Source organism: Pristiophorus japonicus, chromosome 14 (assembly GCF_044704955.1).
Source record: "Pristiophorus japonicus isolate sPriJap1 chromosome 14, sPriJap1.hap1, whole genome shotgun sequence".
NCBI classification, from domain to species: Eukaryota; Metazoa; Chordata; class Chondrichthyes; family Pristiophoridae; genus Pristiophorus; species Pristiophorus japonicus.
Genome location: NC_091990.1, coordinates 122,141,438 through 122,165,007, shown reverse-complemented (window position 1 = coordinate 122,165,007; position 23,570 = coordinate 122,141,438). Strand labels below are relative to the sequence as shown.

The following is a 23,570-nucleotide window of genomic DNA, read 5'->3' as shown; positions in this document are numbered from 1 at the left end:
GAGCCTAGTTCTGCTGAATCCAATTTCTCACCCAAAATCTACTCTGAGCCCAGGTTGTCATCAAGTGTGAAGGAAAACCTTTACATCTGAAGTCCAAATCAATTTTCCTCCTGTAGCTACTGCAGTTTATTTTTGGCTACTTGTCTCTAATTCAAACAGTGCAGAAATATTCTTTACTATAGTTTGAATTTCTTTATTACATTGGATATAATTTTTCATTTAGTGTCTTACAGAGCTTGAACCATATTTTTATTATTAAAGGGGAATTGAACCACGATATTGAAGTAATTCGTTTCATTACATTACACCCTTTCTGTTTCATTAATTTCTAACACTCTCTCACTCTGACCATAGCACAGCAGACTGACTTCTTCACCTCAGTTGCCATGACATCTTTATTTCTTGCAAAGACTTCTGGATATATTGGTCTGGATTTTGCGGTCAGTGGTGAAGGAACAGTGCTCGCTGTTCACCGCACTGACAGCTGCCCACAAAGTTTTCTCTGGCTTTAGAGTGCAGGCTTGCTCTAATCCAGTGACTGTTTCAGCACGGCGCCCTCTGCAGGGGGGGGGGGGGATCTGTGACATCTGAGCGGGACAAAAGACAGCAATGCTCATCAACCAATCAGATTGAAGAATCCTCACTGAGAGACACAGAATCTAAACCAGAAAGTATAAAGCAGGAAACGTAAATTAGCTTTAAATGTACAGAAAGCAAATAAAGATTGGGAAATACAGATGGTATTAAGGGAGAGAGATAAAAGAGGCAGACAGAAAAAGTTAAAAAAAAATATATTTACAGGTACAACATCCCGAATCGGGAATTCTAAAGACAGGAATTGTCCGAAAACCGGACATTTTGCAGATCATAGAAGGAGTCATCCAGAATCCGGAAATATGTTCTGAAAACCAGACATTTTTTTTAAACGGTGCATTACAGACCTGCGGTTGGTCCGAGCCTTTCGGAATGCCCCTCGACCCCGGCCCACCTATGACCCAACCTAACCCACGTGTGATCCGACCCCACCTAACCCACATACTCCCCTCAATCAGGCCCCACCCAACCTGACTCAAGCGCTGTGGTCTTTTTTCCGAATTAAAGGTATTGTGAATTATTGTTGTTTGCCATTGCAACCATGTCAAAAAGACCAACAGATACCCCAATGGGTAATACAGGTGCAAAGAGGAAGCATAATTCATTATCAATTGCCAAGAAAGTGGTGTTACTCCAGAGATTAGATCGAGGTGCTTCAGTGAGAAGACTGAGTGAGGAGTATGGTGTTGGAATCTCCACCATTTATGATATAAAAAAAACAGAAAGAACAGATCATGAAGTTTTATTCTGAAAGAAATGAGTAAGAGAAAAACTATGCATAATCTTAAAAGTGATGAGTTGGATCGAGTAATGATGGAGTGGTGGTGACAGAGGAGAAGTGTAAAGGTTCCTTTGTCTGGCCCAATGGTGATGCAGCAAGCCAAGATATTCCATGCAGAACTGGAGATGGAAACTCCATGCAACTACTCTTCAGGTTGGCTAACCAAATTTAAAAGACGTCATGGCATCAGGTAGTTGAAAGTATGTGGTGAGAAAGCCTCAACAGATCATGAAACAGCTGAAGGTTATATAAATGAGTTTGTTAAACTAATTGTTGATGAAAACCTTTCGGCTGAACAAATCTATAATGCCGACAAGGCGGCACTGTTTTGGCGCTATATACCGAGAAAGACCTGAGCAACAGCCGAAGAATCGCAGCCAGTAGGTGTAAAAGATGCCAAAGATAGACTTGACTGTGCTTGCTTGTGCAAATGCGGTGGGACACATAAGTGTAAGCTTATGGTCATCGGGAAAAGCCAGCGACCAAGATATTTCAAGGATGTGAGAGTATTCCCAGTGCATCAAAATGTCTAGAACATGAACTCCTCATCACCAACACCCTGTTCCACCAGAGGGACAAATACAAGGCATCGTGGTAACATCCTCGCTCCAAACACAGGCATCTGCTCGACTATGTCATCATCCGAGCCAGGGATCGCAAGGATGTGCGCATCACCTGCGCCATGACAGGAGCTGACGACTGCGGGACGGACCACCACTTAATCCGATCCATCATTTACATTAACATAGCCCCAAAGCAGAGGGGACAGCAGAAGCAGTGTCGCAAACAAGTCAATGCTGGGGCACTTAAAGACCCAGCTAAGAGAACCCTATACAGTCAGTGCCTCACAGCTAACCTGGCATGCCTTGATGACCCTGAGATGCTGAATGCCCACAGCGCTTGGTCTGCCCTCCAGGCCTCCATAACCAGTGCCTGTGAAGAGACACTTGGTCACTCAACCAGAAAATACCTGTACTGGTTTGATGAAAGTGATCAGGCGATCCAAGAACTAATAGATCGCAAGCGCAAAGCATTTCTGAGCCTCAAGCAACAACCCAATTTGGGAGCAGCACAGCAACGTTACAGACGGCTCAAGGCTGAGGTCCAACAAAAAACCCAGGACCTAAAGAACAGGTGGTGGATGGAAAAAGCACAGGAGATACAACAACTGGCCGATAGCCACGATATGTGAGGATTTTTCATAGCAGTCAAGGCTACCAAACTCCCAAGGCCCCACCCCACCGCTGGCCAAGACCGGGGAAACACTCATCAAGGACATCGAGGCTGTCAGGGCCCGCTGGAAGGAGCACTTCGAAGATCTCCTCAGTCGAGACTCTGCCTTTGACTCGAGTGTTCTCGACTCCATCCCACAGCATGCGACCCGCCACCACCTCAGTGAAACCCCAACGTTGCTCAAGGTAGGAAAAGCCATAAAACAGCTCAAGAACAATAAGGCTATGGGAGTGGATTGAATCCCTGCTGAAGCGCTAAAGTATGGCGGAGAGGCACTGTTGACGCGGATACATGACCTCATCTCTCTCATCTGGAGAGAGGAGAGCATTGCCGGGAGATCTCAGATGCAGTGATCGTGACCATCTTTAAAAAAGGGGACAAGTCCGACTGCGGCAACTATAGAGGAATCTCCATGCTATCAGTAACTGGGAAAGTTGTCCCTAGAGTTCTCCTCCACCGGCTTCTTGTGGCCGAGGAGCTCCTCCCAGAGTCACAGTGCGGATTTCGCCCCTATGGGGCACAACGGACATGATCTTTGCAGTGCGACACCTGCCGGAAAAATACAGAGAGCAGTGCCAGCCCTTACACATGGCCGCCTTCAACCTAACAAATGCCTTTGACACTGATAACCGCGAGGGTCTATGGAACGTCCTCCTCCGTTTCGGATGCCCCCAAAAGTTTGTCAACATCCTTCGCCTGCTCCACAATGACATGCAGGCCGTGATCCTTACCAACAGATCCATTATAGACCCAATCCATGTCCGGACTTGGGTCAAATCGGGCTGGTCATCGCTCCAATCCTCTTCTCAATCTTCCTCACTGCCGTGCTCCGCCTCACAGTCAACAAGTTCCATGCTGGAGTGGAACTAAACTACAGAACCAGTGGGAAGCTGTTTAATCTACGCCGCCTCTAGGCCACGTCCAAGATCACCCCAACCTCTGTCTTTGAGTTACAGTATGCGGACGACGCCTGTGTCTGCGCACATTCTGAGGCTGAACTCCAGGATATAATCGATGTATTTACTGAGGCATATGAAAGCATAGGCCTTAGGCTAAACATTCGTAAGACAAAGATCCTCCACCAGCCTGTCCTCGCTGCACAGCACTGCCCCCCCAGTCATCAAGATTCACAGCACGGCCCTCGACAATGTGGACCATTTCCCATACCTCGGGAGCCTCTTGTCAACAAAAGCAGACATTGATGCGGAGATTCAACACTGCCTCCAGAGCGCCAGTGCAGCCTTCGGCCGCCTGAGGAAAAGAGCATTCGAAGACCAGGCCCTCAAATCTGCCACCAAGCTCATGGTCTACAGGGCTGTAGTAATGCCCGCCCTCCTGTATGGCTCAGAGGCATGGACGATGTACAGAAGACATCTCAAGTCACTGGAGATAGATCACCAACGATGTCTCCGCAAGATCCTGCAAATCCCCTGGGAGGTCAGGCGCACCAACATCAGTGTCCTCATCCAGGCTTACATCCCCAGCATTGGAGCACTGACTACGCTTGATGAGCTTCACTGGGTAGGCCACATAGTTCGCATGACAGACATGAGACTCCCAAAGCAAGTGCTCTATGCGGAGCTCCTTCACGGCAAACGAGCCAAAGGTGGGCAGCGGAAACATTACAAGGACACCCTCAAAACCTCCCTGATAAAGTGCGACATCACCACTGACACCTGGGAGTCCCTGGCCAAAGACCACCCTAAGTGGAGCAAGTGCATCCGGGAGGGCGTTGAGCACTTCGAGTCTCAACGCCAAGAGCATGAAGCGGTCAAGCGCAGGCAGCGGAAGGAGCATGCAGCAAAACAGTCTCACCTACCCCTTCTCTCAACGACTATCCCACCTGTGACAGAGTCTGTGGCTCTCGTATTGGACTGTTCAGCCACCAAATAACTCACTTCAGGAGTGGAAGCAAGTCTTCCTCGATTCCGAGGGGCTGCCTATGATGGTGATGATGGTTAAAAGAGAAGGGAAGTGTACTTTGAAAACCGATTAACCTCCTTGCTCCATATAAGCATTTGTGTAAAATTATTTTCAAAAAAATACTCTCTCACTTGATATTTCCAGTTGCAGCAATTTTTTCTTTCTTCTTGGAGACTCTCCATTTCAGATCTGCTCCCACTGCAAGGAACTGCTTACTGCAAGTTGCTCCACAGGACACCCTGCGGATCAGCATCTTTTCCAGCCCTGAGTACTATCAGGTGTCCAGGAAGGGAAAATTCATTATTAACCAGTTCTAGCTGTGTACTCAACTAGTACTGAAACTTTCATCCCTTCTCCAGCACATGCCAACCTGTAAAACTCTAAAACAGCCATCTAATGACACTTCCTCTTTCGTATGGTAGTAGCAAAGGGCAGTGCTCAATGATGTGTTCTCGGGTCTGATTAGGAGCTCCACAGTTGCATGATGGGGATGCTTTAATCTTCCACCTATGGAGAAGGTGGCAGCAGCTACCATGTCCAGTTCTGAGGCAGTTGATGGTTGTCCCCTGTTTGTGAAGAAGGTTTGATCCTACAGGTTTTACTGTGGGGTCCTCTATAAGCAATCCATTCCGTATGTCGCAGTTCTTCGAAGCATTTCCCCATCAGTCATCAAGGCTGAGGGGAGATCGCTGAAGGGCTTAGGCGACGGTCCAAAATGGCCTTCTAGATTTGAGACGAGTTGGTGGTAGGTCTGCCTGGATTGGCATGTCTTTGCTGGTGTAGTGGTTGTATTTGGAGACTGAATATTCGCAGCGTAGGTGTGGCGGTGCGATGTTTGCAGGCACAGGGAGCCAAGGTGTTGGTGTCGATAAAAGCGTACCAGTGATAACTCTCTCATTAGAATTCAGCTGTACATCAGTGGATTTGACATACTGACTTTATAACCATGCTAGAGAACAGTACTCTGCTGTAGAGTACTCCAGGGTAAGTGCTACCATATGGAGGGTTTGAGCATCTGTTCCTCACGTGGATCCGGCGAGTTTCTGGATCGTGTTGACCCAACTGTCTAATGCCACTAAGTGCAGTGGGGAATGGCATACATAAAGTGTTGTGTTCCGAACACAGATGAGGCTGCACACAGGGAGGTTAAAGTAACAGTGACCTCAGTCTTTAATAAGACATTCCAGAGTGAGGGACAGGCCTTAGGGGCCTGCTTATATACAGTGCTCCCAAGGGATGCCACGATCCCTTGGGACTTCAGGGGATGAGCTCCCTGGTGGCGGAACATGGGAGTGCATGCTTTACAGATACACATCATCACTCCCCACCCCAAAGTCAAAGTGAAAACTATTTACAAGGTGAGGCAGTCGGGAGTCTTTCTTTCTCTGTTGGACCGCCTCGGTACAAATGTCTGTCCTGGTGTGTTAGCTGTGCCCTTGCTGGGCTGGTGTGTTGTTGGCCCTGCAGGGCTGCTGGGTGAGCCTGGCCTTGCTGGGCTGTTGGGGGTGATGGGTTCAATTTCCTGATCCGGCGTGGTGTCGTTGATCCTATGGGTGTGTGTAGTGGACTCGAAAAAGGTGGTGTCTGCTGTGAGTTGTTCAGGGCAGTCTGTGAACCGCAGCTTTATTTGGTCCAGGTGCTTTCTGCAAATTTGTCCATTGTCTAGTTTGACTACAACACTCTATTCCCTTCTTTAGCTATCACCATGCCCGCGATCCACTTGGGACCATGTCCATAGCTTAGCACATACACAGGGTCATTCAGATCAATTTCCCGTGACACAGTGGCGCGTCTATTGTTTACATTTTGTTGCTGCCGCCTGCTCTCTACCTGATCATGCAGGTTGGGGTGAACCAGCGAGAGTCTGGTTTTAAGTTTCCTTTTCATGACTAGCTCAGCTGGGGGCACCCCTGTGAGCGACTGGGGTCTTGAGCGGTAGCTGAGCAGTACTCGGGACAGGCGGGTTTGGAGTGAGCGTTCTGTGACTCGTTTAAGGCTCTGTTTGATGGTTTGTACTGTCCGCTCTGCCTGCCCATTGGAAGCTGGTTTAAATGGGACCGAGGTGACATGTTTGATCCCATTGCGGGTCATGAATTTTTTTAATTCAGCACTGGTGAAACATGGCCTGTTGTCACTGACCAGTATGTCAGGCAGGCCATAGGTGGCAAACATGACCCTCAGGCTTTCAATGGTGGCGGTGGCGGTGCTTCCCGATTATTTCACATTCAATCCATTTTGAAAAAACATCCACCACCACCAGGAAAATTTTACCGAGAAACCGGCCCGCATAGTCGACATGGATCCTCGACCATGGTCTGGAGGGCCAGGACCACAAACTTAGTGGTGCCTCTCTGGACGCGTTGCTCAACTGAGCACACATGCTGCATTGCCGTACACAGGACTCTAAGTCAGAGTCGATACCGGGCTACCACACGCGGGATCTGGCTATTGCTTTCATCATTACTATACCCGGGTGTGTACTGTGGAGATCCGAGATGAACGTCTCCCTGCCCTTTTTTGGTAGCACTACGCCGTTACCCCACAACAGGCAGTCTGCCTGAATGGACAGCTCGTACTTTCGCCGCTGGAACGGCTTGATTGGCTCTTGCAATTCAACGGGGATGCTGGCCCAGCTCCCATGCAGTACACTGTTTTTTACTAGGGACAGCAGAGGATCTTGGCTGGTCCAAGTCTTAATCTGGCGGGCCGTGACAGTAATTTATCATTTTCAAACGTTTCCATCAACAAGTCTGCGGGCTGCGCCACCATCAACAAGTTTGCAGGCTGCGCCATTTCCACCCCCCTGGTGGGCAATGGTAGCCGACTAACAGCATCCGCACAGTTCTCGGTGCCTGGCCTGTGGCGGATGGTATAGTTATACGCTAATAGCGCATGTGCCCACCTTTGTATGCGGGCTGAGGCATTAGTATTTATCCCCTTGTTTTCAGCGAACAGGGATGTGAGGGGCTTGTGATCGGTTTCTAGCTCAAATTTGAGGCCAAACAGGTACTGATGCATTTTCTTTACCCCGAAAACACACACGCTAATGTCTCTTTCTCAATCATGCTGTAGGCCCTCTCGGCCTTAGACAAGCTCCTGGAAGCATAAGCGACAGGTTGCAACTTCCCCGCAATGTTAGCTTGTTGTAATACACACCCGACTCCGTACGACGATGCGTCACATGCTAGCACAAGTCTTTTACACGGGTTATACAATACAAGCAGCTTGTTAGAGCATAAAATGTTTCTGGCTTTCTCAAAAGCAATTACTTGTTTTTTTTCCCCATACCCAGTTCTCACCTTTGCGCAATAACACATGTAGGAGCTCTAAAAGGTTGCTTAACCCCGGTAGGAAGTTACCAAAATAGTTGAGGAGTCCCAGGAACGACCGCAGTTCCGTGATGTTCTGTGGCCTGGGCGCGTTCCTGATAGCCTCTGTCTTGGCGTCTGTGGGCCAAATGCCGTCCGCCGCGATCTTTCTCCCCAAAAACTCCACTTCTGTTGCCATGAATACGCATTTCGACCTCTTCAGCCGCAGCACTACGAGATCCAGTCGCTGGAGGACTTCCTCCAGGTTTTGTAGGTGCTTGGCGGTGTCCCGACCCGTGACCAATATGTCGTCCTGAAAGACCACCGTGTGTGGTACCGACTTGAGTAAGCTCTCCGTGTTTCTCTGGAAGATCGCTGCAGCTGACCGAATTCCAAACGGGCATCTGTTGTAGATGAACAGTCCCTTGTGCGTGTTGATGCAGGTGAGGCCCTTCGAAGACTCCTCCAACTCCTGCGTCATGTAGGCCGAAGTCAGGTCGAGCTTGGTGAACGTCTTGCCTCCTGCCAGCATCGCAAATAGGTCGTCTGCCTTAGGTAGCGGGTATTGGTCCTGCAGCGAGAAACGATTAATAGTTACTTTGTAATCGCCGCAAATCCTGACTGTGCCATCACTTTTGAGTACTGGAACAATCGGGCGGGCCCACTCACTGAATTCCACTGGGGAGATGATGCCCTCGCGTTGCAGTCTGTCCAGCTTGAATTCCAATCTCTCCCTCATTATGTGAGGTACCGCTCGCGCCTTGTGGTGAATGGGTCGTGCCTCTGGGACCAAGTGGATCCGCACCTTCGCCCCGGAAAAGTTTCCAATACCTGGTTCAAAAAGGGAAGAAAATTTGTTGAGAACCTGGGTACATGAGGCCTCATCGACATGTGATAGCGCTCTGATGTCATCCCAGTTCCAGCGGATTTTGCCCAGCCAGCTCCTTCCGAGCAGTGTGGGGCCTTCGCCCGGGACAATCCAGAGTGGCAGTTCGTGCACCGTGCCCTCGTAGGTGAACTTGACCATGGCGCTGCCCAGGACAGTTTCATGTAGTGGTCTGAATGCCTTGTTGCACCACAGTCTCTCAAACATCTTTTTACTCATGATGGATTGGCTAGCGCCAGTGTCCAGTTCCATGGCTACGCGTAAGCCATTCAATTTTACGTTTAGCATTATAGGTGGACATTTTGTCTCAAATGTGTGCACCCCGTGTACTTCAGCATCTGCCTCCTCTCTCTGAGGCTCGAAATTGCTTTGATCCAGCATGGACCGATCTTCCTCTGCCATGTGGTGGTTAGCAGGTTTTGCAGAGCTTGCAGCTCGTTTGCAAGCTCGTTGAAGGTGCCCCATTGTTCCACAGCTCTTGCAAACATACCCTTTGAAGCGGCATGAATAGGCTAAATGGAAGCCTCCACAACGCCAACAAGGTGTAAATTGCCTTGCATTCATCCTTTGTTGGGGTCTCTGAGTAATATGGGTCATCTGAGGCCTGCTGGCAGTTGCAGACTCGTGGGTTCTGCCCTGTACATTTCTGCTCGCAAACACAGTTCCAGTTAATTTATGAACATCGCTAGCACTTGTGTGCTGAGAGATTTGTTTGGTGTTATCACTGGTGGACATGAACGCCTGTGCTATCGCAATGGCCTTGCTGAGTGTCGGTGTCTCTACAGTCAAAAGTTTTCGTAGGATGGTCTCGTGGCCAATGTCCAGTACAAAAAAGTTTCTGAGCATTTGCTCCAGGTAGCCATCCAACTCACATTGTCCTGCAAGTCGCCTTAGCTCGGCGACGTAGCTCGCCACTTCCTGACCTTCAGATCGCTGGCACATGTAGAACCGATACCTCGCCATCAGCACGCTCTCCCTCGGGTTAAGATGCTCCCGAACCAGTGTACACAGCTCCTCATACGACTTATCTGTGGGTTTCACCGGAGCCAGAAGATTCTTCATGAGGCTGTAGGTCGGTGCCCCGCAGACTGGGGAGGACCGCTCTCCTTTTTGCAGTGCTTCCTTCTCCGTCCAACTCGTTGGCTACAAAGTACTGGTCTAGCCATTCGACATAGGCTTCCCAGTCCTCACCCTCCGAGAACTTCTCCAGGATGCCCACAGTTTGCTGCATCTTTGCGTTGGATTCGTATTCTCGTCGCCAGTTATTGTGTTCTTCACACAGATGAGACTGCACACAGGGAGGTTATAGTAACAGTGACCTCAGTCTTTAATAAGACACTGCAGAGTGAGAAACAGGCCTTATGGGCCGCTTATATACAGTGCTCCCAAGGGATGCTGGGATTCCTTGGAACTTCAGGGGATGAGCAGGGGTGGCGGAACATGGGAGTGCATGCTTTACAGATACACAACATAAAGCTGCTTATAAGAACAACATTTCCTCACTTGTACATTAGGACAGAAATTACAAGGAACTTCTATCATTTCCTGCAGGTTGTAACAAGCAATTTTGGATTTTTGTTGGTACTGTGTTGATAAATTACCACGGTGCGACATTCTCATTTCCTCCACCACCCCCAGTTTACAGAAGCACGCTTCTTTCCCTCTGCTCCAATACTGAGGGAGTGCTGTATTTTTGTGAGAAGTTTAACCAAGGCCCCATTCTGCCTGTTTAGGTGGATGTAAAATTCCCATAGCTCTATTTGAGAGGAGCAGGGGAGCTCTCGTTTTCTGGCCAACATTTATATACCTCAGCCACCACCTCCAAATCTTCTGATTGCTGTTTGTGGAACCTTTCTGTGCGTAAATTGCCAATGCGTGCTGTGGGATATCATGAAAATGTGAAAGGCGCTACATAACCGCAAGTTCTTTTCTTTTTTTTGACTTACGATCAGTCATCTTCGACGTGTTGATAAAATTTACAAGGAATGTAGAAATCAAAGCTTGAGCTACGTGCTATGATGCCAAAAGAAATTGGGGGCAGGCGAGGTCAGCGCATATGATTTTTGGATTACCTGCTGCTCCATGGATAAGAACCATGATTTGAGTTGAACTGGATCTATTTGCAGCTAGAAAAACAGTTTTACAATGGCTGTTGCTTAGGAATAAAGAGGAATGGAAGCACTGGTGAATAAGCTAATGCACTGATCTGTTGAGGTACTTGGATAACGAGTTAAAGGAGCAAATAGACCAATAATTAAGTCTGCAAGTAGAATATGGTGTACTGTATTATTACTTTGGTTTCTGAGTTGTCTTTATCATTACTTCTCTCGATCATCCATAAAACTAAGGAGGAAAACCAGAAATAAACCTATTTTTCAGCCAAACTTTGCATTCTGTGAACCAGCAGGATTTAAGTTTTAAAATCATGGATTAGTGTTTTTTTTTGTGATGATTCTAATGAAGCAGTAGCACACTGGACTTGCACGTCAGGTTTTAAAAAATAGTCTGATCAGTATTGAATGGTATTTAAATAAAACTGTGTTGTTGAATGAATCCCGCGGCCGACACGTTCACGTATCCACGATGGTCAACTTCTGCTGCCGCAGACATACCGCCTAATAGTGCACTGTCCTTCCTGGTAAACCTAGCAAGTAAACTCTCAAGAATAGGTTCAACATTAATGCACAGTATGTATAGACTAACATTACAAACTTCACATGAACTGGTTAAATAATGAAGGACTTAGAACAGTTTTGTATTCTTGCTAGGATTTACTTTTATTCTTGAAAATTCATGAAAGGAAGAATAATATACATTCACACAAATGCAGATGCAAAATACTGCAGATGCTGGAATCTGAAATAAAAACAGAAAATGCTGGAAATCTCAGTAGGTCGTCGACCCGAAACGTTAACTCTGTTTTTCTCTCCACAGATGCTGCCTGACCCACTGAGTTTTACAGCATTCGCTGTTTTTATATTAATGATGTACAGTAATTGGAAGTCAATGCCTCTGGTGTTAAGGAAAAAATGTCAGCTGTTTTATACTAAGCTTGATGTAGCAGGCCATCGCCATTTGCAGTAACATGCATAGGCACGTAAAACTGTTCGATTAATGGGACACATCAGCAAAGTAATGCCACCCTCACCTGTTAGTATCTGTGCTGTCAAGCAATTGCATTGATTATGGGAAAGAGATACTGGGAGATAATTTACAGTTCTGAAACTCACATCACATTGCGCGTGTGACTCATCTCTGGAAAAGTGAGTTTTTGTATGACTTGAGACTACAGCATTTGCTGGAGTCTTGAAACTATACCATAATCATTTCTGAATGAACTGTGCAGTGTAAACTCACCAAATAAAATGCAAAGGAAAGTGGAGATTGGAAGATTTGATGTGACATGAAAACAAGGAGTTAGGAAAATGGGTGTTGCTCAGATTGGAGAAGGCTGGAATTATTGTAACCCAGGGATGAGTGCTGGGTTCTCATTATATACAGGTGATTTGGACTATAGCAGAGGGAGCACAATCTCAAAATTTGCTGACAACACAAACGTAGAGGATTTGGCAAACAGTGAGGAGGACTGTAGAAGACTTGAAGCAGGTTAGCAGAATGGGCAGTTAGGTGACAGATGCAATTTAATGTGGATAGATGTGAGATAATGCATTTTGGGAGAAAAAAACAAGGAATGGGAGTATCCACTCAAATGGAATGACACTGAAGGATGTGGATGAACAAAGACCTAAGATTTCAAATACTTAATTCCCTGGAAGTGCAAGTGCAGTAAATGAAACCACAAAAAGACCAATAGTATCTTGGGGATTTAAAACAGGAGCAGAAAGGACAGAATAAAGCAATAATAAACGTGTACAAAGGATTGATCAGTCCTCAGCAAAGGCCTGAGCTTCATCCCCTTAACACCCCCACCTCAGTGAATTTCGAGCTCGGCACGATGCTGAGCTCTTTTTCCGCTGCCTTCGACTCCATGCCCATTTCTTCGGCCAGGAGTCTTCCCCCCCCCCCCCGCACAGCTGACCCTTTCTCCCGTTTTCCGAATTCTCGCTCTACCTGGATCTCTCCCTCTGACCTCTTACCCTCGTTAGACCTCTTCATTGCAAACATCGGCCGTCTCAATTTCTCTGCTCCCCTCACTCAATCCAACCTACCTTCCTCTGAACTTGCAGCACTCCGCTCGCTCAGATCCAACCTCAATTTTGTCATTAAACCTGCTGACAAGGGTGGCAAACCGCCCTCTACCTTGCAGAGGCTGATCGGCAACTCTCTTGACACCTCCTCCTACCTCCGTCTGGACCATAACCCCACCACTGAACACCAAGCCATAATTTCCCAGACTATCACTGACTTCATCTCCTCTACAGATCTTCCCTCCACAGCCACCAATCTCATAGTTCCCCAACACTGCACAGCCCGCTTCTACCTCCTTCCCAAGATCCACAAATAGGACTGCCCCGGTAGACCCATCATTTCAGCCTGTTCTTGCCCCACAGAAGTTAATTTCTTCCTATCTCGACTCTTTTTTCTCATCTGGTCTACTCTCTTCCCATGTACAACCGCGACTCCTCCGATGCCCTCTGACACTTTAACAGTTTCCAGTTTCCTGGCCCCAACCGTCTCCTTTTCACCATGGACGTCCAATCCCTTTGCACTTCCATCCCCCACCAGGATGGCCTGAGGGCGCTCCACTTCTTCCTCGAGCAGAGGCCCAACCAGTCCCCATCCACCACCGCCCTCCTCCGCCTGGCTGAACTTGTTCTCACAATGAACAACTTCTCCTTTAACTCCACTCACTTTCTACAAGTTAAAGGTGTTTCTATGGGAACCCGCATGGGTCTTAGCTATGCCTGCCTTTTTGTGGGATATGTGCAACATTCTTTGTTGCAGTCCTACTCGGGTTCCCTCCCTCACTGCTTTTTTCTGGTACATTGATGACTGTGTCGATGCCGTTTCCTGCTCTCGTTCTGAACTTGAAAATGTCATTCATTTTGCATCCAATTTCCACTCTTCCCTCACCTTCACATGGTCCATCTCCGACTCTTCCCTTTCTCGACTTCTCTGTCTCCATTTCTGGGGATAGGCTATCGACCAGTATCCATTATAAGCCCACTGACTCCCACAGCTACCTGGACTACACTTCCTCCCACCCCGCATCCTGTAAGGACTCCATTCCATTCTCCCAGTTTCTCTGTCCCCATCGCATCTGCTCTGACGACGCCATCTTTCGCACCAGTACCTCTGACATGTCTTCCTTTTTCCTCAACTGAGGATTCCCCTCCACCGTGGTTAGCACACCCTCGACTGTGTTCATTCTATTTCCTGCGCCTCTTCTCTCACCCCTTCTCCTCCCTTACAGAACCACGACAGGGTTCCCCTTGTCCTCACCTTTCACCCCACCAGCCTCCACATTCAACGGATCATCCTCTGCCACTTCCGCCACCTCCAGCGTGATCGCACCACCAATCGCATCTTCCACTCCCCTTCCCTCAGCATTCCGAAGGGACCGCTCCCTCCGCGACATCCTGGTCCATTCCGCAGTCACCCGCAGCATCCCTCTCCCGCCCACAGCACCTTCCCGTGCAAGCGCAAGTGATGCAACACCTGCCCTTTTATCTCCTCCCTTTTATTCACCCCAATATTTAAAAATGTAGAGAGCATACAGCATAAATTCATCAGGATAATGTCAGGAATAAAATCAGACAATGCTGGCAATCTCAGCGTGTCAGGCAGCATCTGTGGAGAGAAACAGAGTTAACGATTCAGGTCGATGACCCTTCGTCAGAACTGGCGAATGTTCGAAATGAAGAGATGATGAATCAAATGGTGTCCTTTTGCTAAAATTCTCATCCTTGTGTTCAGATCCCTCCATGGCCTCGCCCCTCCCCATCTCTGTAGCCTCCTCCAGCCCCAAAAACCCTCCAAGATCTCTGCACTCCTCCAATTCTGGCCTCTTGCATATCCCCGATTTTCTTCGCTCCACCATTGGTGGCCATGACTTCAGCTGCGTCGGCTCTAAGGTCTCGAATTCGCTCCCTAAGCCTCTCCGTCTCTCTCTCCTTTTAAGATGGGCATTAAAACCTTTGACCAAACCTTTGGTCACCTGCCCTAATATCTCCTTATGTGGCTCGATGTCAAATTTTGTTTCATTATTTTCCTGTGAAGCGACGTGGGACGTTTTACTCTGTTAAAAGCACTATACAAAGGCAAGTTGTTGTTTCCAAGTACATCTGACCATCCTCGTCAACATGTGCACACCGCGTGATCCCTTTCAAACAATTTGCACTGTGGATTGGTGATCTGTGTTTTAGAAACATAGAAAATAGGTGCAGGAGTAGGCCATTCGGCCCTTCGAGCCTGCACTGCCATTCAATGAGCTCATGGCTGAACATGCAACTTCAATACCCCATTCCTGCTTTCTCGCCATACCCCTTGATCCCCCTAGTAGTAAGGACTACATCTCACTCCTTTTTGAATATATTTAGTGAATTGGCCTCAACAACTTTCTGTGGTAGAGAATTCCACAGGTTCACCACTCTCTGGGTAAAGAAGTTTCTCCTCATCTCGGTCCTAAATGGCTTACCCATTATCCTTAGACTGTGACCCCTGGTTCTGGACTTCCCCAACATTGGGAACATTCTTCCTGCATCTAACCTGTCTAAACCCGTCAGAATTTTAAACGTTTCTATGAGATCCCCTCTCATTCTTCTGAACTCCAGTGAATACAAGCCCAGTTGATCCAGTCTTTCTTGATATGTCAGTCCTGCCATCCCGGGAATCAGTCTGGTGAACCTTCGCTGCACTCCCTCAATAACAAGAATGTCCTTCCTCAAGTTAGGAGACCAAAACTGTACACAATACTTCAGGTGTGGCCTCACCAAGGCCCTGTACAACTGTAGTAACACCTCCCTGTCCCTGTACTCAAATCCCCTCGCTATGAAGGCCAACATGCCATTTGCTTTCTTAATCCCTGCTGTACCTGCATGCCAACCTTCAATGACTGATGTACCATGACACACAGGTCTCGTTGCACCTCCCCTTTTCCTAATCTTTCACCATTCAGATAATAGTCTGTCTCTCTGTTTTTACCACCAAAGTGAATAACCTCACATTTATACACATTATACTTCATCTGCCATGCATTTGCCCACTCACCTAACCTATCTAAGTCACTCTGCAGCCTCATAGCATCCTCCTCGCAGCTCACACTGCCACCCAACTTAGTGTCATCCGCAAATTTGGAGATACTACATTTAATCCCCTCGTCTAAATCATTAATGTACAATGTAAACATCTGGGGCCCCAGCACAGAACCTTGCAGTACCCCACTAGTCACTGCCTGCCATTCTGAAAAGTACCCATTTACTCCTACTCTTTGCTTCCTGTCTGACAACCAGTTCTCAGTCCACGTCAGCTCACTACCCCCAATCCCATGTGCTTTAACTTTGCACATTAATCTCTTGTGTGGGACCTTGTCGAAAGCCTTCTGAAAGTCCAAATACACCACATCAACTGGTTCTCCCTTGCCCACTCTACTGGAAACATCCTCAAAAAATTCCGGAAGATTTGTCAAGCATGATTTCCCTTTCACAAATCCATACTGACTTGGACCTATCTTGTCACCTCTTTCCAAATGCGCTGCTAAGACATCCGTAATAATTGATTCCATCATTTTACCCACTACCGATGTCAGGCTGACCGGTCTATAATTCCCTGTTTTCTCTCTCCCTCCTTTTTAAAAAAGTGGGGTTACATTGGCTACCCTCCACTCCATAGGAACTGATCCAGAATCTATGGAATGTTGGAAAATGACTGTTATTTCCAAGGTCACCTCCTTAAGTACTCTGGGATGCAGTCCATCTGGCTTTGGGGATTTATCGGCCTTCAATCCCATCAATTTCACCAACACAATTTCCCGACTAATAAGGATTTCCCTCAGTTCCTCCTTCTTACTAGATCCTCTGACCCCTTCTATATCCGGAAGGTTGTTTGTGTCCTTAGTGAAATCCGAACCAAAGTACTCGTTCAATTGGTCTGCCATTTCTTTGTTCCCCCGTTATGACTTCCCCTGATTCTGACTGCAGGGGACCTATGTTTGTCTTTACTAACCTTTTTCTCTTTACATATCTATAGAAGCTTTTGCAGTCAGCCTTAATGTTCCCTGCAAGCTTCCCCTCGTACTCCATTTTCCCTGCCCTAATCAAACCCTTTGTCCTCCTCTGCTGAGTTCTAAATTTCTCCCAGTCCCCAGGTTCGCTGCTATTTCTGGCCAATTTGTATGCCGCTTCCTTGGCTTTAATACTATCCCTGATTTCCCTTGATAGCCACAGTTGAGCCACCTTCCCTTTTATATTTTTACACCAGACAGGGATGTACAATTGTTGTAGTTCATCCATGCGGTCTCTAAATGTCTGCCATTGCCCACCCCTTAAGTATCATTCGCCAATCTATCCTAGCCAATTCACGCCTCATACCTTCAAAGTTACCCTTCTTTCAGTTCTGGACCATGGTCTCTGAATTAACTGTTTCATTCTCCATCCTAATGTAGAATTCCACCATATTATGGTCACTCTTCCCCAAGGGGCCTTGCACAACGAGATTGCTAATTAATCCTCTCTCATTACACAACACCCAGTCTAAGATGGCCTCCCCCCTAGTTGGTTCCTCAACATATTGGTGTAGAAAATCATCCCTTATGCACTCCAGAAAATCCTCCTCCACCATATTGCTTCCAGTTTGGTTAGCCCAATCTGTATGCATATTAAAGTCACCCATGGTAACTGCTGCACCTTTATTGCCTGTACCCCTAATTTCCTGTTCGATGCCCTCCCCAACATCACTACTACTGTTTGGAGGTCTGTACACAACTCCCACTACGTTTTTTGCCCTTTGGTGTTCTGCAGCTCTACCCATATAGATTCCACATCATCCAAGCTAATGTCCTTCCTAACTATTGCATTAATCTCCTCATTAACCAGCAATGCTACCCCACCTCCTTTTCCTTTTATTCTATCCCTCCTGAATGTTGAATACCCTTGGATGTTGAGTTCCCAGCCCTGATCATCCTGGAGCCACGTCTCTGTATCTCAATCACATCATATCTGTTAACATCTGTTTGCACAGTTAATTCATCCACCTTATTACGGATACTCCTTGCATTAAGACACAAAGTCTTCAGGCTTGTTTTTTAACACCCTTTGTCCTTTTAGAATTATGATGTAGTGTGGCCCTTTTTGTTTCTTGCCTTTGTTTACTCGGCCTTCCACAATTGCTTTTTACTTTTCTACCATCTGTTTCTGACTCCATATTACTTTGCCCTGTCTCGCTGCATAGGTTCCCATCCCCCTGCCATATTAGTTTAAACACTCCCGAACTGTATTAGCAAATGTTACCCCCAGGACATCAGTTCCAGTCCTGCCCAAGTGCAGACCGTCCCTTTTGTACAGGTCCCACTTACCCCAGAATTGGTTCCAATGTCCCAGGAATTTAAATCCCTCCCTCTTGCACCACTGCTCAAGCCACGTTATTTATTCTAACTATCCTGCTCCCTCTACTCTGATTAGCACGTGGCACTGGTAGCAATCCAGAGATTACTACCTTTTGAGGTCCTACTTTTTAATTTAACTCCTAGCTCCCTAAATTCAGCTTGTTGGACCTCTTCTCGCTTCTTACCTATATCGTTGGTACCTTAATGTACCACGACAACTGGCTGTTCACCTTCCCTCTCCAGAATGCTCTGCAGCCTCTCCGAGACATCCTTGACCCTTGCACCAGGGAGGCAACATACCATCCTGGAGTCTCGGTTGTGGCCGCAGATACTCCTATCTATTCCCCTTACAATAGAGTCCCCTATCACTATAGCTCTCCCACTCTTTTTCCCGCCCTTCTGTGCAGCAGAGCCACCCATGGTGCCATGAACCTGGCTGCTGGTGTCTTCCCCTGGTAAGTCATCTCCCCCAACAGTATCCAAAACGGTATATCTGTTTTGGAGGGAGATGACCGCAGGGGACTCCTGCATTACCTTCCTGCTCTTACCTTGTCTCTTGGTCACCCATTCACTATCTGTCCTAACCCTTACCTGCGGTGTGACCAATCCACAATATTCTCAGCATCGCGCATGCTCCAGAGTGAGTCTATCTGCAGCTCCAGTGCCGTCATGCGGTCTGTCAGGAGCTGCAGCTGGACACACTTGTGCTCACACATAGTAGTGTCCCTGATTTCCCACATAGCACAGGAGGAGCATGATTTCCCATAGAATGCATTCTTGGTCTCGTGTCACCATTGATTAAGATGGCAGGCCCTTACAAGGAAGGAAAATCAGAGACTACGTTACTGAGACCTGCCCTGTCCTCTCTTTCTCCAACTGCCTCCTGCAATTATTGCGCAGCTTTCATATTGCTTTATTTTGGATTCCAGGAAACTGGTGTCCATGAGCAGGCTCCTAGCCTTTACACTGATGAACCCATCTCCCTTATAACAGTGGCAGACTGATGGACCCAAAAGGGAGCCAGTTTTATTGGTGCAAATGCCTGGATGTGGCTCACAAATGTTGTTGATCTGGCATCTAACCCAAATGCCAATATATAGAGCAGTTTTGCTCATTAGCTCTGGATTGACAGAGGCCTGGGAACACATCTCCAATTTGTCTAGTCAGCTGCCGAAGGTGTGTGATAAAAGAGCAAAAACAAATCCTGTGATAGCATAGGTCTCACAAACCACTTGCAGTGAGCTACAGGTAGTATCTTCTCACTCGATAGCCTGTGCCACCTGATTCTGATTATAGAAGATGATCAACTTTGCTAGGTACTTCATAAGACTGCAAGTGGTTGAATCTTTAATAAATACTGATGCAAAAATAGAACTGCAGATTCGAAGTGTTGTGTTTCCTCATGAGAGGAGAAAAGTCTTCAACGGTTATTTACATTTGTAATTGTGCTTCATTTTGCATGGACCACCTTCTTTGAATTCAGTGTTTTATTCGCGGCTATGAGTTACAATTGCACGCAAGTCATCCAGTTTTGATTTGAGTATTCTTGTGCCTGCCTTAGATAAAAATGTTGATTTGAAATAGAATGCACTGTGAACTTAATGTAATCCATGTATAGTCACGGATTAAACTAACTGATTTAAAAAGCTGAAAAATACCATTGGAAAGACAAGCCAGGTGGCAGTTGTGACTAGTGCAGTTGAGTGATAAGAAGCTTAAATGTATTTCAATGCACTGTTAATTTATTTTTCATTTCTGTTTGCACTGCAGGCCCCGGCCTAGAAATGAATGCATTTTGAACGCTATTTTGAAGCTGCCTGCCTTTATTTATAGCAACTTACTTTCTTTTCTCTTTTTGAACCGTTTCCATAGACCCCAAGAGTGAAGTTGCCGTACAGCAGCCAGGAATGATCTGGAGAATGACCGGTGGCCTTTATAGCATCACAAAGGGAGCAGTGGGCGCTACACTCGGAGGCGTGGCATGGGTGGGAAGCAAAAGTCTGGAGCTGACCAAAACAGCCGTGACCACTGTGCCGGCGGCAGGCGTCGGCTTGGTGAAGGGGAGCGTGTCAGCAGTGACCGGCGGGGTCAGCGCTGTCAGCTCGGCTGTTGCCAGCAAGGTCCCTTTTACACCCAAAAAAAAGGACAAATCCGACTAAATGACAGTTTTTATGGTACGTTTTCCTTTAAAAAAAAATATTCATCATGATTTAAGTGTACCTGGACATGCTTGGATACAGTGCCACGGTATATGTTTTTTAAATGGGCAACCAGTGAGATATGTGCTTCTAGAAAACTCTTGCCCCCACCTTACCCTGCAGTGCTCATGCCATATCTCTTCACTTGTGTGCTGTCAATGACAAACTGAGCAGTTGTTCTCATACTACACTGCCCACTAACAAGGTATAGCTTTATGCTTCTGGGCTTCTGCTGGCATAAGCATTGGCAGCATAAGGACGGTCATGGTGCCAGATCTATAAAGAACATATTCCCCGCTTGCAACTAAAATGTACAATAAGTTTTTTGGGAAAGGGGGATAAAAAAACATGTTATAATCGACATCGAAAGGAAACTAGAAACCCCCCGCCACGCCTCCTCCCCCCCCCCCCCCCCCCCCTGGGCTGTATATATTTATTGGTTCCTGTAGTATTTTGTATGCTTGTTTTGTTCCTGTTAATTATAATGGGGCTAATTTTCAGTATTCAGGTTTTTCTTTTTATCTATTTGGAGTAGGACACTATAGGGGTGAACATTTCTTCAAATACGTTGGTGGTAGAAAAGTTTGAATGTTGTGTTGGGAACAGTCAGCATCCAGTCTTCAGAAGTATTTCCGACAATGCAGCAAGTCAGTTTTATTAATGCTTGGTTGTGCTCCTCTTTCATGTGCCTAACTAGGTCAGTACTGGGAGCGACACACAGCCGCAGCACTACAATGCTTTAGTTTATGTTGCATGTTACCATGTGTAGCCTTACTCCTCACTATAGTTTGATTATTGTTACTTGCTATAAATGACATTGGCTCAGCATACAGTAAAATATTGTTGATGACCATGACTCCCCATTGCTGTTTGTGCTGTTACATTTTTACAATGCTCCGCGTTTACCTTTCCACCACCTTTCTGTACATCTGATATTTCTGTGATGTGTTTATGTATTAAGACTGAAACAGACAATTGATTGCTGTTGACCAAAATGCGAAACATTTAGTTTTTGTCTATAATAGAACTATTTTTGCAAATATGACACCTGAAAGCTATGAATTAGACTGTAAGTCTGTATTTTAATGGAAATAAAGTTTGAAAATCTCAAAATAACATGTTTGAAAGTGTTCAACTTTATATAATTTCCACATTACCTGCTAAATATCAGTACATTTACAGACATTCGGAAAATCACATTTTTATCTAGTAATTTTCTGGAAAGATTATTTGAATTACGTTTATTAAAAGCAGTTATAAAAATGGAAGAATTACTTATAATGTAAGATAGTTAAGCGAATGGAGATGGTAGATGTGGAATATTACTTTCACTGAAAATGCAAGAGTAGGACATGGGGACATTGGTTTAGGAGGCAAATTTCAGACTAAAGCAGGAAATTCTTCACACAAGCTGATCAAATTATAGAATAAACTTCCAGAAAGAACAGTGGCAGTGAAAACCCTGGAATCTTTTAATGAACTATCGGATGCTGAACTGATGGGGATTTCGGATCTCTCCAGATGGATGATTGACCATCTTCATCCGGAATTATCTTGTGAAATAGGAATGACTTATAAACTAGTGGGTTTGACCAGCACCTCCAGAGGGAGCTCCGCTGCCCTTTGCAGCAACAGTGCCGGCAGAGGCTGACATTCTTTCGGGCCACCAGCAGGCTACAGCCTGTCTACATACGGGTTTTCACCTGCTGGCCTGTACATCTTCCCTCGTCATTGGAAGAGATGTGCGAGCCAGAAAATGAACCTCGACTTAAAACCAACCGTGTGTGCAGTTTTGCATGTGTGAAGTTTTTCTCTTCAGGTGCTGTGGAATGAAACCCACTGTGTAGATCAGGAAAAGTTGCGTAGTGATTATGGTGTTGGACAAATAACCTAGAGGTTGTGAGTTCAAATCCCAACATCACAAGTTACGATGTGGAATTAAATTTGTGGGCTAGTGTCAAAAAAAATATGAAAGCTGCCACTTAAAAAAAAAACACACACACACAACTGGTTCAGTAATGTCCTTCAGGGAAGGGACCCTGGTCAATACATGACTCCAGTCCTGCATTACTCTTAATAACACTGTGAAGTAGTTCAGCAAAGCACTCAGTTGTACAAACAAATCCTACCTACAACAAGAAGGTGGGCCCACCACATTCTCCAAGCAGCTGGGTAGAGGTAGCATCTGTTACTTTGCCAGTGTTTCCCACAACCAGAGAAGACGTATACAAAATAAGTGCAAGAGGTGAATTCCAGGACTGATAACCTGGGCAATATTACAAAGATATTTCAAGAACTAATGATGATGTAACATAAATAGGCCACAACTTACAGAAGTGGATCCTCAATATTTGCACGTGTGCACACACTGAAAACACCTGTAGTGTATTGAAGTAATTCTCTGCAATGAACCAAATTATAATGTTTTCTGAATTCCAGCCATGGAAATAAAATCTCTCGCAATGTTTATGTCACATTTTATGCAGTAAAGGTACATTGCTGGGGTAAAGGATAAAAAAAGCAGGGCACATGTTGTTACATTTACTTTCTATCGACTTATGTGAATACGATACATTGGTATTAGAAGCCAATATTTAATTTAGATTTAACATTTTTTTAATACATTTATTTTGGGTCTTGCACTTCCGACTCGCACTTCAAAGTAACAAATGTGCAAATAACGCCAGTAATTTCCAAATGGGTTTTTTCTGATCTTGGTAACTTGGTGTCTAAAGTTAGCATTTACACAAGCTGTTGCCAAAATACGGAAACCTCCCTCAGCAAATAGCATTTAATCAAACTCGGTGTGCTTATCGATACCACAACCCAACAGGAAAAATGTGAGCCCCTCCTACATTACAACAGTTATTTCAAAAGTACTTCATTGGCTGTAAAGCGCTTTGGGAAGTCCTGAGGTCATGAAAGGTGTTGTATGAATCCGAGTCTTTTCAATGAACAGACCACTTTAGCAGCTAAACAACATAACAATAATGACTACTTGCATCTAAATAGCACCTTTTAACCCAGAAAAATGAGTTTGAGGCAAAATCAGTCAAATATGAACACTGAAACCAGAAGAAGATAGTGGGAGAGAGGTGACAAAAGCTTGGGTTTTATGAAAAGTCATGAAGGATCAGAGGGAATT

The 23,570-nt window shown here is 46.1% G+C and overlaps 1 protein-coding gene across 1 annotated transcript in view; it reads left to right on the top strand.

Annotated features, from left to right (window-relative positions):
• LOC139280078 (transmembrane protein 263-like) overlaps window positions 1–21,541 on the top strand; it is a 275,014-nt gene extending 253,473 nt beyond the window's left edge. Inside the window, exon 3 of the mRNA XM_070899568.1 lies at window positions 20,100–21,541. Within this exon, the coding sequence (XP_070755669.1) occupies window positions 20,100–20,386 (287 nt within the window). The 3' untranslated portion in view covers window positions 20,387–21,541. The remainder of the gene's footprint in view (window positions 1–20,099) is intronic.
• The last annotated feature ends 2,029 nt before the right edge of the window (window positions 21,542–23,570 follow it).